Source organism: Parasteatoda tepidariorum, chromosome 1 (assembly GCF_982258835.1).
Source record: "Parasteatoda tepidariorum strain Cologne lab strain chromosome 1, Ptep-v5.0, whole genome shotgun sequence".
Taxonomy (NCBI): domain Eukaryota; kingdom Metazoa; phylum Arthropoda; class Arachnida; order Araneae; family Theridiidae; genus Parasteatoda; species Parasteatoda tepidariorum.
Window position 1 is genome coordinate 81,797,667 of NC_141755.1, and position 14,766 is coordinate 81,812,432.

Below are 14,766 nucleotides of genomic sequence, written 5' to 3' on the forward strand. Positions count from 1 at the left end.
TATTATCCCTTTGATTTAGAAAATGATTTTTTTTAAAAAAACTTGTTTGGTGTAAATAAAGATATAGTGCTTCAACAATAAATCTAGTGAACTTTAATTAATCATTTCATTAAAATAAGATTTTGTGCAAATAAAGAAAGGCAATTTCATATAAATACATACTTTAATTATGACACCTCTTTCTAATAAGCTCTGTTTTTTGGCTGTCATAACAAAGTAATGAGTATCATCTTTGTAGTAAACAATATTTTCAAGGTCAATGGCAGTCTGTTCTCTCATATCCTAAGATTATAAGACAAAAATTAGAAAATTGTATTTTTTTTAAAGTATTTGTAATTTTTATGATTTAAATTATAGGCTTACTTGGAAGAACTTTTGGTTAAAAATAAAAGCAACACCACTTATTTCTGGAACTCTAGCTTCTTCTGGACTATGCCTATTGATAAAATTGGCTGTAACAGCTATGGCTAATTTACCTCGGAATTCCTTGCGGTTGAATCCTGTAAACCAAAGAACATTTTTAAATGAATTTGAATCTCCACTAAATATTAAAAATCTTGCTTTAGTTGATATTAACTTTGTTTAAGAGTTTAAATAGGAAAATAAATTTACCAAGAAGAGTGTTTCGTTTGCCATCAGCTCCTATAAGTACATCAAATTCATATTGAGATATCGGATGGTCAGATGGCGATACATTTGCATGCCAACCTATACCTGTAGATAAAAGAATGAATACATTTTCATTAAAGAATTGTTCAATCAAAATTCCTATGCTAGGGAAGATATTTTAAAGAAAAAATACAGGACCAAAAATCAAAAATATACAAAAGCGCAGTTTGCATGTGATTAACTTTTTGAAATCAAAGCTTTCTATAGATGGTGCTTAAAAGTTTTCAATCTACTGCAACTATTGCCATGAATTCAGAATTAGCACATAGATGGTTATAAAAGTAGGACATAAGCTAGTTCCTTCATTGATTTTAAAACCCATTGAAAATTTTTAAATTCATACACAATTGTTCACTCACAACCGTATTAAACATAGTGCTTTAAGTAAAAACAGTAAAAAGTTAAAACATACTTTAGAAAAGAAAAAAATATTGTGGATGCTGGAAACAGCACAATACATTGACATATCAGAGGGAAAATATTCTAGACACAGAATCAGTGTTCCCCACAAATGGGGTATTCAAGCCTTGCAATCGCCAAAATTAAGCATCCAGTATTTTAAAAACATCAAAATAATGAATACTGTTTTACTGCTGAATGCTGACAATCAGCATAACATACCCTAACATTTCACTATTTAGTTTTTGTTTTCTATTGGTAAACTGACTTAGTTTACTTAACTTTTTTCTTGAGTTCTTTTGATTTTACCTCCTCTTTTTTTTCTGTTTTATATTGCAATAAGCTTCGTGATAACTTCGTATAAAACTTTCACACTAGGAGCTCCTTCTTATTTACCCACTTTTAATAAAATCTTAAATTTCTCAGACCCAACTACTGAGATTAAATTCCTCTTTGATCTTTCTTTAATTATAATTTGTTTGTTTACAGAAAATTATTTTACAGAAACTGGACCACAGAAAAAAGTACGAATTTCGATAATACGTTTAGTTGAAAAGCGTTTCCACTGCCATTTTTTTTAGACCAAAAATGGAATATTTTAATAACTTTAATAATTCTAATGGCAGTATTTTATGTTTAACTAAGAATTTATACGAAAAATAAATTTTTATTTTAATTTTAAGATAAAAATATAAGATCTAAGGGAAAAACAAAAAGACATCCCAGCTATGAGATGATCCACATTTAAATAAATAAATATACAGGATGATTCTAAAATCATGGAGCAAACTTGGAGAGCAAGTAAAGCACATTATTAGGATTAAGAATTGCACAGGAACCCATGACCAGAAATATCATCCTATGTGACTTAGAGTTGCAATGAACTATTTTGACATTATAACTTTGAACAAGTTCTTTTATTTTTCTAAATTATCTTAATTTTATGCTTACTTACAATTATTTCAGCAAATTGCATGCAAATAGATATAGAAATAACTATAGACATAGAAAATAAATAAAATACTAATTTTCATGAACAAAAGTAACATTTATAAAATTTACAGAGAGAAAGAAAACTTTTTTTGTTTAATAACTTTTTTCTCATCAACACATAAACGAATATATACTTTGAAAAAAATTACATTAATTATTTATACGCTTTGAGATTCACATGTTGTAATAAACAATACAGTATTAAAAATATCGAGATTTTTAAAAAAATATTTACGAAAATCAATCATGATAACTGTAGAAGATTGATTTAAAAAAATAGAATTAAAGGGCCGAAAAGTGAATACTCAAGTTTGCGTATTGAATTCTCCACATCATAATATAATATGATTTTCAAATATCACGTCAAAATCAACAGCAACTACTGAAAAGAAAAAAAAGCCAGTTGAAACATTGCAAGGTTTTTGTGCAAATCGAGCATACGAAAAAGAAATTATTTAATTTAAATTTTGAGTGTTGTAATAATATTGGAATTTTAAAAACCATGAGAAAATCAATTGAATTAACAGCAAAAGAATAAAAAATATTGAAACACGGATTTAGGATGGTATCAAGCATGTGGAAAAGTTATTACTGAAATGCAAGATTAGGAATTTCCAACTCGTAATATCAAATTAAAAATTAATTCGATTTAATTGCAGCCAAATAAAATAGAGGACTAACATATCACAGTGATTAAATAATTCTTCTATTACAAATTGTAAATTGCTATCACTTAAAATATAAGTTTTTTTTAAAAAAAAGAGAAAAAAAAACATTTATTAGAAAACATAAAATTAAGATAAATAAATTAAATACACACAAAGAGACAATTCATAATAGGAAAGTGTCCTAGCAATGCACAATAACATTTCGGGTCATGGGCTCCATTACAATTCTTAATTCTTATGATGTGTTCTACCCCCCCCCCCAAGTTTGTCTTATGATTTTACACTAACTCAGTGTAACATTAAAATAGTATATATTACAGTAACTCGATGAACTGGATAGTATTTTTAAAATCAGTTCACCGAGCAGTGATAGAATCAATAAACATACGTTCATGACTTTGATCTTCAGGTGGTTCAATTAAACTTTCAAATCCAACATTTTCATGAATCTCAACTCCTATCAGCAAAGCTACTTTCATAAGAATAATTTGCAGTTGTCTTATACCTAAAAAAAGTAAAAACAAACTTCTGTATTCCCTTTTGAATAAGTAATCTTTTTAAAAACATATTCAACAAAGATAGGCAAAATAATCAGGAAAGTCCATAATTAAAAGTCTTATACTTTTTGATGCATTCTATTATTCAAAAAAGTACAAAATAATTATAGTACATATGAAAAATTGAAATAAAACTATTGATACATGAAATACATCTATACTAAGGCACATATTAAAACCTTGTAAAATGAGATTCGTATTAACATTATATTAATTGTTAAAGTGCAATCAGCAACTATATTAAAGTTTAACAAGTACCGCATTTGAAAAGTGAAAATCTTAAGACTATTTAGCATTGTAGGAAGGAGACTTGACTCATCTCACAAATCACTAGTACAATATTCCAACCCAGGTTGGTACGGTATTCACCATGTGAGGTTTTTACTGTTGTTTACCATGGTTTCTACTGTCTTGGGAAAAACCTGTTTTTCCCATGATTTTTATTGTATAACTGTATTTGATCTTCAAAAATTTTTAAATTACCTTCTCATATAATTTTATGTGTGTATTTCAAAAAGTAATGCTCATTATCAAAATAAGAGAAAATTTGTAGTTTATAAAAAATAATTAAAGGCATCCTAAAAGAAAATCACTGTGCACCAATTTTTTCAAAAATGTCAACTTAAAAATGATTGCAAATGAATGAAAAATGACAAATTGAAAGCTTTTGTCTGTAATTTAAACTGAACCTTATGAGATAATGAACATTTAAAAATATACAGATAAAAAAAAAGATTTATAGTAGTGTGATATTATTAGTGTGTGATTTGTTAATTTAATAGCATTAATAATTTTTTTTAATGATTTTTTAGCAATTTTTATACAATTACAAAATCAGATTTTTTAAAAAAAATCTTACATATAAAACTCAAGTTGTTTTAATTTTTTATAAAACAGGGTGCGTAGCCAAATTATTCAACAAAAAATAAGCACCTTTCAAGCATTCAAAAAATATTTTTAAGCACTTTAAAAAAATTCATAATTAGGTAGGGTTTGAAAGTTTTTAACAAATGATGGTTTTATCTTGTTTTAACTGTCATGCCAAAAAAAAAAAAAAAAAAAAAAACTTTTGGCATGGTTTTTGACAATTGTCAAAAATTATGAAGCTTGAATCATGTAAAATGAATGGCGTTTTCATACCTATGGACTGACAATATACCCCGAAGTAGATTGGGGTTGAATGAATTGTGAAAACGCTGAATAGAACAATGTGAACTGTGTCTTTTTTCATACTTCTTAGCGAAAATCAACATGGTGAAGGAAAAATCTCATTTTGAAAAAACAAAAATTTAGCACTTTTTAAAAACACCCAATGAAAAAAGCACCTTTAAGCTCTTTTTACAAACTTATGCACCATGTAAAATTCATTAAATTTAATTTTTTTCAACTGTTACTTCATAGTTTTCATTCATAAATGATGTATCAAAAAGATTGGAAATTAATATTCGTATTAAATTAGATCACAATTATAAATACAAAAAAAAAACATGACTTTTTGAATAAAATGTACTTGGAAGAGAGGCAAGGCACATTTTCGTAGCCTTCAGAAACTTTTCACAAATTAACAGACTTTGATAACTATCCATTTAACCTTAAATGTAATATCGTCATAAAACTTTTTAAGTGGGTGTCCAATCAAAAATACAGGGATGAGAGTAGTCAGAGAGTAAAAAAGAGGAAATCCAAGAATATATAAAGATATATATATATAAAAATCGCACTTTTTTGTCAAATTTTTGTTTAAACTTGTAATACATGTGATTATAAATCCCGAATGAGGCATTTAAATGACGTGAATATGAAACTCTACATCGAACTTAAAAAATGCGAAAATACAAATCATGATGCGTAATTTTTAGATCAAGATGCATAATTTTAAAATCGCGCGATATTACAACCGCAAAAACGAATCACGACATTGGATTTTAAGCTCGCGTAGCTACATAGGGTTTTAAAAGCTCGTAAATACAAATCGCGATATTGGTTTTTTAAATCTTGTAAATAAGAATCGCAATGTACAATATTTAAATGGCCTGAATAAGAATCGCAACGTTCAACTTTTAAATCAGGTAAATACGAAAATCGTTGTTTGATAATAAAATCGCGATTTTAAAAATGCAAAAATACAAATTACGATATTAGATTTTTAAATCTCGTAAATACGAGTCATAATGTGCGATATTTAAAAAGCGTAAATAAGAATTGCAATGCACAACTTTTAAATCAGGTAAATACGAAAATTGATGATTGATATTAAAATCGCGTGAATAAAAATCGAGATATTTGCAGAGTCTGGACTTGGGATTTCTAAAAGGCTTGTTTGAATTGTTTTTTGTTTACACAATAAATAAAAATTTACAAGATTAATTGAATGAGCAAATAAATATTTTCACCACAAATCCACCTCTATTTTTTTTTCGCCTTTTTTGTTTGCTTTCTCTCCAGAATACAAGAAGCAGCGACGTCTAAATTACGAAAATACGAGCTATCCCGCCGACGGATAAAAAATACGGAAAATCTTATTTTCTGTGCGTGAAATCGGAAAAAATAGCTGAAATAAGTAAACATGCGGAAGGATTAGCAGCTAAGACGTAGTTTGAATTTTCTGTTTTTCTTTGAAAATCGTAAATAAATATAATAATTTGACTTCAACGACTGAATTTTTTAAAAAAAAAAACGGGATATTTATAAATAAATAAAAAATAAAAAAACGAAACCTTTAAAGAATCTGAGTTTTTGATAAAAAGGCTGAAATTCGAGAGACAAAAGCGAAAAATATCTCATCCCTGTATAAAGATCAACCAATTTTATCCCAAGGAAATGATTTTTAGAGAAACTTCAGAGGGAGGAATGAGGACTTTAATAATTTCGCTCCGCGGAAAATTTAATTCCTCATAAAATATTTTAACTTGAGCAAAAAAAAAATTTCAGCGGAAATTAGCGGGAAAAATGGAAAAATCTGAGAAAAAGCGGAAATCCGCGAATCCGCGGAAGAATCTCATCCCTGAAAATAATAAATTAGATTACAGTTTGAATGGGGAAAACCAAAGACTATATTTATTTAAAACAGTTATTGCTGAAACAAAATTCATCAATTTATTTTACCATCAAATCAAGAAAGCAAGAAACTTATTTTATATTTTAAATTAATTATATTAAAAATACAATAAATTTACTTACTAATATGGTCAATTGAGCCTGCACAAAACTTTCCAAAGAACTTTTTTGCACCAAGGTTTCTCAAATCATGAATAACAAAAGGCCACAAATGCAGTACATTATTTCTAGAATACCTATCTCTTTTTTCTGCTACAACTACTTTAGCTCCTAATAATTGAGCCTCTATTGCTGTTCTTAAGCCACAAGGACCAGCCCCTATTATAAGAACCTATTAAAGTAAACAATAAAACAATTTTATATATATTTTATTCTCATCTGGAAGGAAATTCCTTTTCCTTAATACCCATCTGCTTGATATAAACACATTCAGAGCAAATTTTTTAGTAGTTCTTATTACTTTCATCTAATTAAGGGGATAGGGGATATATATAGAAAAGCTAATAAATTCACCCTATCTGAATGTTCAAAGTTTTAACAATAACATTTGAGGGAAAAAAATAATGTGAAAAACTAAACAAGAAAAACTCCAGTCTCAGAGGGGAGCAATGGTAGCCTTAGAAAGCAAATCATGACAGGATATAGTGGTTCTAGGTGGAATGGACGTTTGGTGAGGGATAATATCATGAACATCGGAATCAGATCATTCCAGATTCTAAAGCATCAAAATGAGCTGGTTGGTTAGACAGGAGTGGAAAGAATTTCGATGTAGGAGAAGTTAGACTTATGCCACAAAATTAGATTAGATTAGAGTTAGATTATTTTACACCTAAACTAGCATGTTAAACAGTTAAGTTAAAAAATAAACAAACTTAATAGATATATAATACTTATTGCATACAAGTTATTCCTGCAATAGCTAAAAGCAATGTTAAACATAAGCAAAAGATATTTTTAATAATATGTATAATTTATATTTATTAAAGCATAATTTAAGCTAATTTTATTTTGAATTTAAAAATTGGTTTTTGAAACTATAAATTTGTTGTTGGCAATTTCAAAAAAAAATTTAAATAACAATTTTAATTTATGTCTAACAAAAACTTAAAACCAGATATTTGAAATTTTACCTTTAAAAAAAAAAGCAAATGGTTGACTTACATTTGTTTTAAAAAAATTCAGACATATCTGACAGTTACCTGTGAAACTTAGGAATTGTGTCTTACGATTCTCACTTCCCTGTGAGATAAAAAGGTGTGAGAGAATGTTGTTTAAATAATACAATGAGATATCATTGTTATGATGTTCCATATTTATATGCTATCACTTAACTATTAAATTTCGCTAGCACCGGCAACAATATTTTTTGAAGATTTTTAACAAACATAATCTTTTGCAACTAGAATATAAAGCAAGTAACCAAGAGAGGTGGTTAGAATATTCAGAAAAAATCGAGGAAAAAAAAAGCTTTAAAAAAAAGATATACTTACATAGGATAGATACACAAAGATTCAAGAGTTTAAACTTATTTAGGGTACAAAACACTCTACAGCATAAGGCGTTTAAACAGCCTTCTTTGAAAAGTAAGTTTTGGAGGGCAACAAAATTTTCTTTTTCAGAATAAATAAATAAATAAAAACTTGTAAATTGTAAAAATAATTAGATTTGGAGGGGAAAAAAATCCCTACATGGGATACACAAAGATTCAAGTGTAAAAACTTATTCTAACTAAAAAGGCGGGCACAAAACATCAAAAAATATATGGAGTTTAAACTTGCAGAAACTGCTTTAAAAATCAAGTTTTGGAGGGGAAGAAAACAGAAATAGAAATCAAAGTTATTTTGAAATATAGAATTTAGAAATAAAAGAGGAAATGTGTAATAAATAAAAGCAAAAAAATTATTTCATAGCTGCCAATATGAAAAGAAAAAAAATCTACTAGATTTTATGAAAAATTAATATTTTATGCAAATTACTAAAGAGAACATGAAATAGTATTACACACACATAAAATGTTATAAGAATTAAAAAGAAATAAAACACTGAATAAGTATATTACACAATAACTGATCTACACATTTAAACTCACAATAACAATATTTCCCAATTGCAATTAACATTATGGACTAGTTCATTGAATTTATAATTTTGAATGGTAAAAGATACCTCAGACACAAACTTTAAAAAAAAAAAAAATTATGATAATTCTTAATAACTTTATTTTTAAAATAAATTCTGAATAATAATAATAATAATAATTTTTTCAAAGAAGGATTTCAGTTTTAACTTAAAGTACTCTAAATATATTTACATCGGATTTTAAAAATGTACACGACTTTTCAGTCCTCACTTCTTACTTGCTTCATTTACTTCAGTACAAAATAAATGAAATAAAAACACAGGTATTTTTTAAGAGCTTCCCTAATTTAAAAGAACTTTCTAAATACATATTAACCATGAGAATCATTAACTAACTCAAAGAACAGACCAAAAGTAGCTGACAAAATCCAACAGTCGACTGGATTTTCCAGTCGAGTTACCAGCTCTACTTTTTAAGATACTTAAATCAAATTAAAATTTTTTTTTTTAAAGGTTTAAATAAAAGCATAAATAAACTTACTCTAGCGTTAGGACATGATTTTCCTCTATTATAACATTTATGACTTGCACGCTTATCTAATTTGGCCCATAATGAAGCAGCCCTCCAGGAATGGAGTTTTGCTTTTAACCTTGGATAAAAGTTTGTAATGTTAGTTGGCTTTAACCTTAAGAGTTCACATAATTGTCGGTAAGTGGCCAGCACTGATTTGAAAGTTGCAGCAGACACAAATTGGTCAAAGAGTTCTGAAGCCATTGCTGACTCCGGACTAGTGGCTGTGCCACGGGGCACAACTCTAACACGGTTCTCCATGGGGGCTCCAGGGGTTCCCACAGCAGCAGCATATTTCTACATAGTTTTAATTGTCATATTTCAGCTGTTCCTATAAAAGAAATGCAAACACAATTAAAAATGTAAAATTATGACAACAAATATAACAGTACTAATCAATAATATGTTAAAAATTCAACATTAAGAAATCAAACTTTCACTTAAAATTGTGCTTGTTATAATCAGCAAGAGTTGAAAAAAATATTAATAAATAAGACAAAAAAATTTATGCTTAACCAGAATACCAATTACATTTTTATAGATAATGCTTAACATATAAAAAAAAAAGTGCATGCCTAATAAAAAACTGATTAAAAAAGAAAATTCATAATAAAATCATTAATGGAGTATAGAAGGTAAGGCATGGAAATTCCCTTTTTGACGTCCAAAATAGACAAATAAAAAAACAGCTATATGTAAATAAAAGTTATGTGAAAGTCTTAAATTATAATTTTGAACTAGCTGTCTAAAAAAATAATTTACAGCTTAATAAACATATTTCGCTTATATCTATTTAAATACAAATACTATTAAAAATATGCAGTTTGTGTATGTAAATAATGAAGAAAGACTTGTTTTGCCAAGAATAATTCCCTTCCCCACCCTTGATTTAAATTTATTCTTCATTTGATATTTAACTGACAAATTAGGTCTTTTCTTTACAAATAATTCATGAGGATATTTTAATTTAATCAGAAGAGAGATTTTAATAATCATTTAATATTTTAACTATTTTAGGTAGAAATATTCCGTTTTTTAATTAAAATATTGTTATTAAATAAAATTTAGCTTATTGATAAATCTTTTACAAACCTTTGATAAGAAAATGATAATAATTAAAACCCGAATTTAAAAAAAAAAGAAAAAAAAGAAAAAAAGATATAAAATTTAAAACAAAAAATCCATTTTAAAATAAAAAAGTCCCATATTTTTAATGATGATCCGTGTCTTGTTTTACCAGCCCTGATTTTTTTCAAATAAAATTCCAAAATTGTATTTCCATTATAAATAAAATGCAGATTTTAGATAAAAGTAAATTAGATACAGGAATGTTTATTAAATTTGAAAATGTAATTATTTTCAGATTTCAATTTGATGAAAAAAGGTTGAAAAATGCATTTTAAATTTCTTTAATTTAACTTGTAAAGAACTTACATCCTGTCTATCACGAGACTTCTCTACCTAAGAAAAGTGAAAAAAATTTCGAAAGAACTCAAAAATCACATTTTTCAATCTCCAAGTTGTATTACGTTAGAAACATGAATAGTTTATGACCTTCATTTCCCAAGTTTTCAAGACATTTACGGGCTCGCCGCTAATTTTGACCTTGAATTAAATCACAACTAAAACAGCATTATGCCAGAAAAAGGAAAGGGGAAAAAAAAAAAACCTTTAAGATTCTTTAGTAACAGATTTTAAATGATGGGGAAAATTAAGTACTAAGAATAAATAAGTAAATGACATTCAATGTATCAGAAAAACTGTTACTCATGGAAAATAATAACCTCGTTTATACGTCATTAACTTACAAATCAAAATACAACAATTGGATATTTCGTTTACATTCTCTTTTAATTAGTTTTGAAAACTACATGAAAGGTCATAGCTATTATTTTTTCTAAATTTAAAATTAGTATTTTATTTTAGATCACTGGAAATAAATCTTGCATACAGTGAGTATCTAATATATATAATTCTCTTACGAGGCTCCCAAATTTTGGCTGTATTTCTTTTCCACCGGTGGCAACAGTTTTCATTTTTAAAGAAGTACTTTGTACAACTAAATAAGATTCTTTTCACAGCACTTAAATATTTACTTTATTCTCTTCATATATGCAGAGAACAGTCGGCAAAGAATTCTGTTACGTCAAAAAACATATCGCTAAAAAAATAACGAATTCTAAAAGAAATCAAAATAAACAACTTAAAAAATAAAAATGCTGTTGCCAGCCATAGAATTTTTTGAAAGTTAACTTAGCAACATAAATCAAAATGACATAGAAGCGCAACTAGATCAAAATTATGATACCTGAGTGCTTGACGTAATAAATCCTTCAATTCTATAAGTGTTGTATCACCAAATGCCCTGATAATATTGAAATGTACAGGTTTAGAATTTTCTACAGTGAAAAGTTTTCGGAACTTCAGTATTCAAAAAAGTATACAAAAGCTTGACGTTAAGAACGTATCCAACGAGCGAGCAAAGCGAGCATTGGATTGCGAAGCAATCCGAAATGAAATGCGAAAGCAGTTCCGGGGGTTGGTGAGCGCCAGCGAGCAGGGGGCGAAGCCTCCTAGTCACAATAATTTTAATATAAATGATTGAATGACTAATAAAATAATGAGAAATAACCTATTATCAATAATTTACATCGCATATGCCTTGGAGCACCGCGCGAAATTTTAACTCGCCATTGGCGAACGAATATTTAGAGCTGGCGAGTAAATTATGTCTTGCAAAATACAGTGTTCGAATCAAACTATCATAAGTTCTTCAGAGTTTGCTTTTACGTAGGTACAAGGCGACTTTTCGAACGATCCAGTTCATCGTTTCCACATGACATCATTTTTTTTTTTTTTTATAAAAAATAATTCTTTTGTAATATTTTAAATAATTCTGCCAGAAAAAGAAAACTTTAGAAAAAGTTACAATCTTTAAGAATAACAGAAATCAATTTATGATTTTTAGAAACTTAAGAAACATTCTTACAGGATTTTGCTTGATTGTATTGCTTAAAAATGCACCAACAAGATTATCATTTTTTAAATTTATAGTTCATATGAATTTTGTATTTTGATGAAAAAAGTTACTATAAAAAATACAGTTGGTTCAACGTTGGAAAATATTCTGTATTAAAATTTCGAGTAAGTTTTCAAAATATAATTCAACACAAAATCGTTTGTTTATAATAAAAAGACAGATTATACTTTTATATGTAAGTAATTTGATATTTAAATAATTTTATATTTAAATAATTATTAGACTTTTTCGGCGGTTTCCGATCTGCAATGTCAGAAGAATTCAGAGGGAGTGCGTTCCAAAAACTCCAAGTCAGAGAACTCACTCAGTTACTTCCGGATATTATTGTAACCCTTCCTCATTTCTGTTTCTTTTTCGACAAATGTCTCGTAGCAGACAATAAAAGAATAATGACTTGCATTATCATTGCTTTATTGGCTCAGTATTCAAGTGATTGTACGTTTTTTAGGCGAGAAAAACACTAACGCGCCAAACTACTGTAAGAAAATGGTAGAAACAAGTTGCCGTAGATTTGACAACGTTGAAAAGTTTGTCACAAGTACAGTACTTACGAATTTATTACAATAAACTGCTCCGATGAAAGCGATTTTCTGCCCTTTCCTTTAGTTAGTTTATTTTAAAAGCACACAAGACAATTAAAAAAAGAATATAATTTTTTTTATTAAAGTTAAAATTCTTTTTAAATATTAAATACTGAAATTAAAATTAAACGACAACTAAATTTCTGATGCACAATGTCCTTTGTAAGTGACAGTAATTTTAAGTCTTATGGTAATTGGTGTTTCCAACCAAGCACATGTTTAATGTTTATCTAATCAGAATTCAGGAAAACTCTTGAATTTCTTATGCACCGATCCCAAAACGTAAGTTTCAATTGGCCTTTACAAGTTGAATATTTCATTTTCTCACATAATTTAATTATATGCCGTTATTACTGATGCGCTATTAATCGCACGAGTTGTTTTAGTCCTTAAAGTTCATGGTAATAGAAAACAACTATGCGAGCCCATAATCATTTTTTTTAAAAAATTTTTATTATCAAGCAAATTTTACACAATAGACGAAATTTATTCCGATTATTTATATCAAAATTATTAACGCTCATCGAAAATAAATATATACTGGATAACAAAACCAGGCTAAGTATCTTATTACATTGATTATAATGATGGATCTCATATCATAGACTAACTGGGAGAAAAAAAATGAAGATAGATTTCTTTTTTCAATGAGATCATTTCAAAAAGCGGTCACATTTGTAAATAGAACGATTTTTTAAAAGAAAAAGTAGAATACTGAACGGCTTATATTAAACAGTATTATCATTATAATAACACGTATCTTCGTTTAAAAAGAAAATTATTTTATAAAAATAAAACAGTTCAGTTTATTTCGTTAAAAAATTTTTTAAGGGTGGCCATGAAAATTTAATAATTTTATTTATCAGTGGAAGATCATATAGCGACCAAGGAACATGCAATCTCCGTTTTCTCTATAATAATAAAAATCATGTGGGTTTCGAGCTCATATTTTGGAGTCTTTGGGTTCAGCCCTTCAAAGAAACAGAATAATCACACAAAACTGTTCAAATTAAAGTCATTCCTTGTTTAAACAAAACAAGTAAAACAAGCAAATGCGTATTAAAGTATGATTTATAGCATCTATGTGTTAAAATTAGCTTTCGAACGTACAGGCATTTCTTATAAATCTTTATTTTTAATAACAACAATGGAAGTAAAAAAATAAAATAAACATGTTATTTTCAATAAACGCATTTGCATTTCAGTAAGTAAGTTGTAATTTTGTGAAAAATATAATTCGATATACATTAATTTTTTACTCAGACTATAAATATTTTTATAGAAATAATTAACAACTTGCGCAAAATTTAAAAGCTAATAAAATCCTTCAACTATTCTTCGTATATTTCAAAAGAAAGCATTTATTGAAACATAGTTCTAAAAAGTGTGGAGCTTGATGTTCTGATCTCGCTTTGCTGTCCTATAATTATAATTTCAGAGTTGAAGAGTAGGTATTCGAAGACAAGATATGAATTATTTTAAATAAATCGCATCAAAAAGTTCATCAGAAAAATATTAAAAAAAATTATAAATTTTTTACTCTTATTTGATCAATTACGTAAATATTATGTACTGCATTTAACAGCATGACAAAAAATTTTATAGAAAATTTAATTTAAAAAAATCAATTCGAATATAATTAACATAATAAATAAAAATAATTTTTTGGCACAAATTTTCTTTTTTTCGAACAGTTGTTCGACACACAGAGATGCCAACTGCTCCGGACACGCCAAAATAATTAAGAAAACGGTAAATAACTACAAAATAAATTTTGCAAACATTTGACTATTTTTGCTTGCTTTTTGAAACGTATAGCAAGCGATTTCAGCCAAAATATGGTGAATTATATAAGCCTATGAATTGTTTAAAATTAGTGGTGAATAAAAATCTACTAAATTGAATTTATAAAACCAAGAATCACAATTAATAAACTACCACTTAAAATCATATATTTGCTGTCCGGAGCAAGTTGGCATCTCTGGACACATGCTACTTCCAGATCCCGGTTCGTGAAAAATCCGGAAATCCGGAGCCAAATTATCTATGAAGGTGTCAATGAACATAGCGCAGAAAGCAAAAACCGTAACAGACAACAATCTAAAATTACTTTTTCAGCTGTTAAATATTTTACAGAACATACAGATTTCTT

General features: G+C 27.6%; 1 protein-coding gene across 2 annotated transcripts in view; it reads right to left on the reverse strand.

Moving 5' to 3' along the window:
• The window catches only part of Mical (Molecule interacting with CasL), a 69,119-nt gene that overhangs the window by 30,880 nt on the left and 23,473 nt on the right, over positions 1-14,766 (reverse strand). For both annotated transcript variants that reach the window (XM_043047717.3, XM_043047716.3), the window contains exons 2-7: positions 8,964-9,324; positions 6,467-6,674; positions 3,118-3,234; positions 613-714; positions 364-500; positions 163-282 (exon numbers count right to left, since the gene is read on the reverse strand). In XM_043047717.3, the coding sequence (XP_042903651.2) occupies positions 163-282; positions 364-500; positions 613-714; positions 3,118-3,234; positions 6,467-6,674; positions 8,964-9,254 (975 nt within the window). In that variant the 5' untranslated portion in view covers positions 9,255-9,324. The remainder of the gene's footprint in view (positions 1-162; positions 283-363; positions 501-612; positions 715-3,117; positions 3,235-6,466; positions 6,675-8,963; positions 9,325-14,766) is intronic.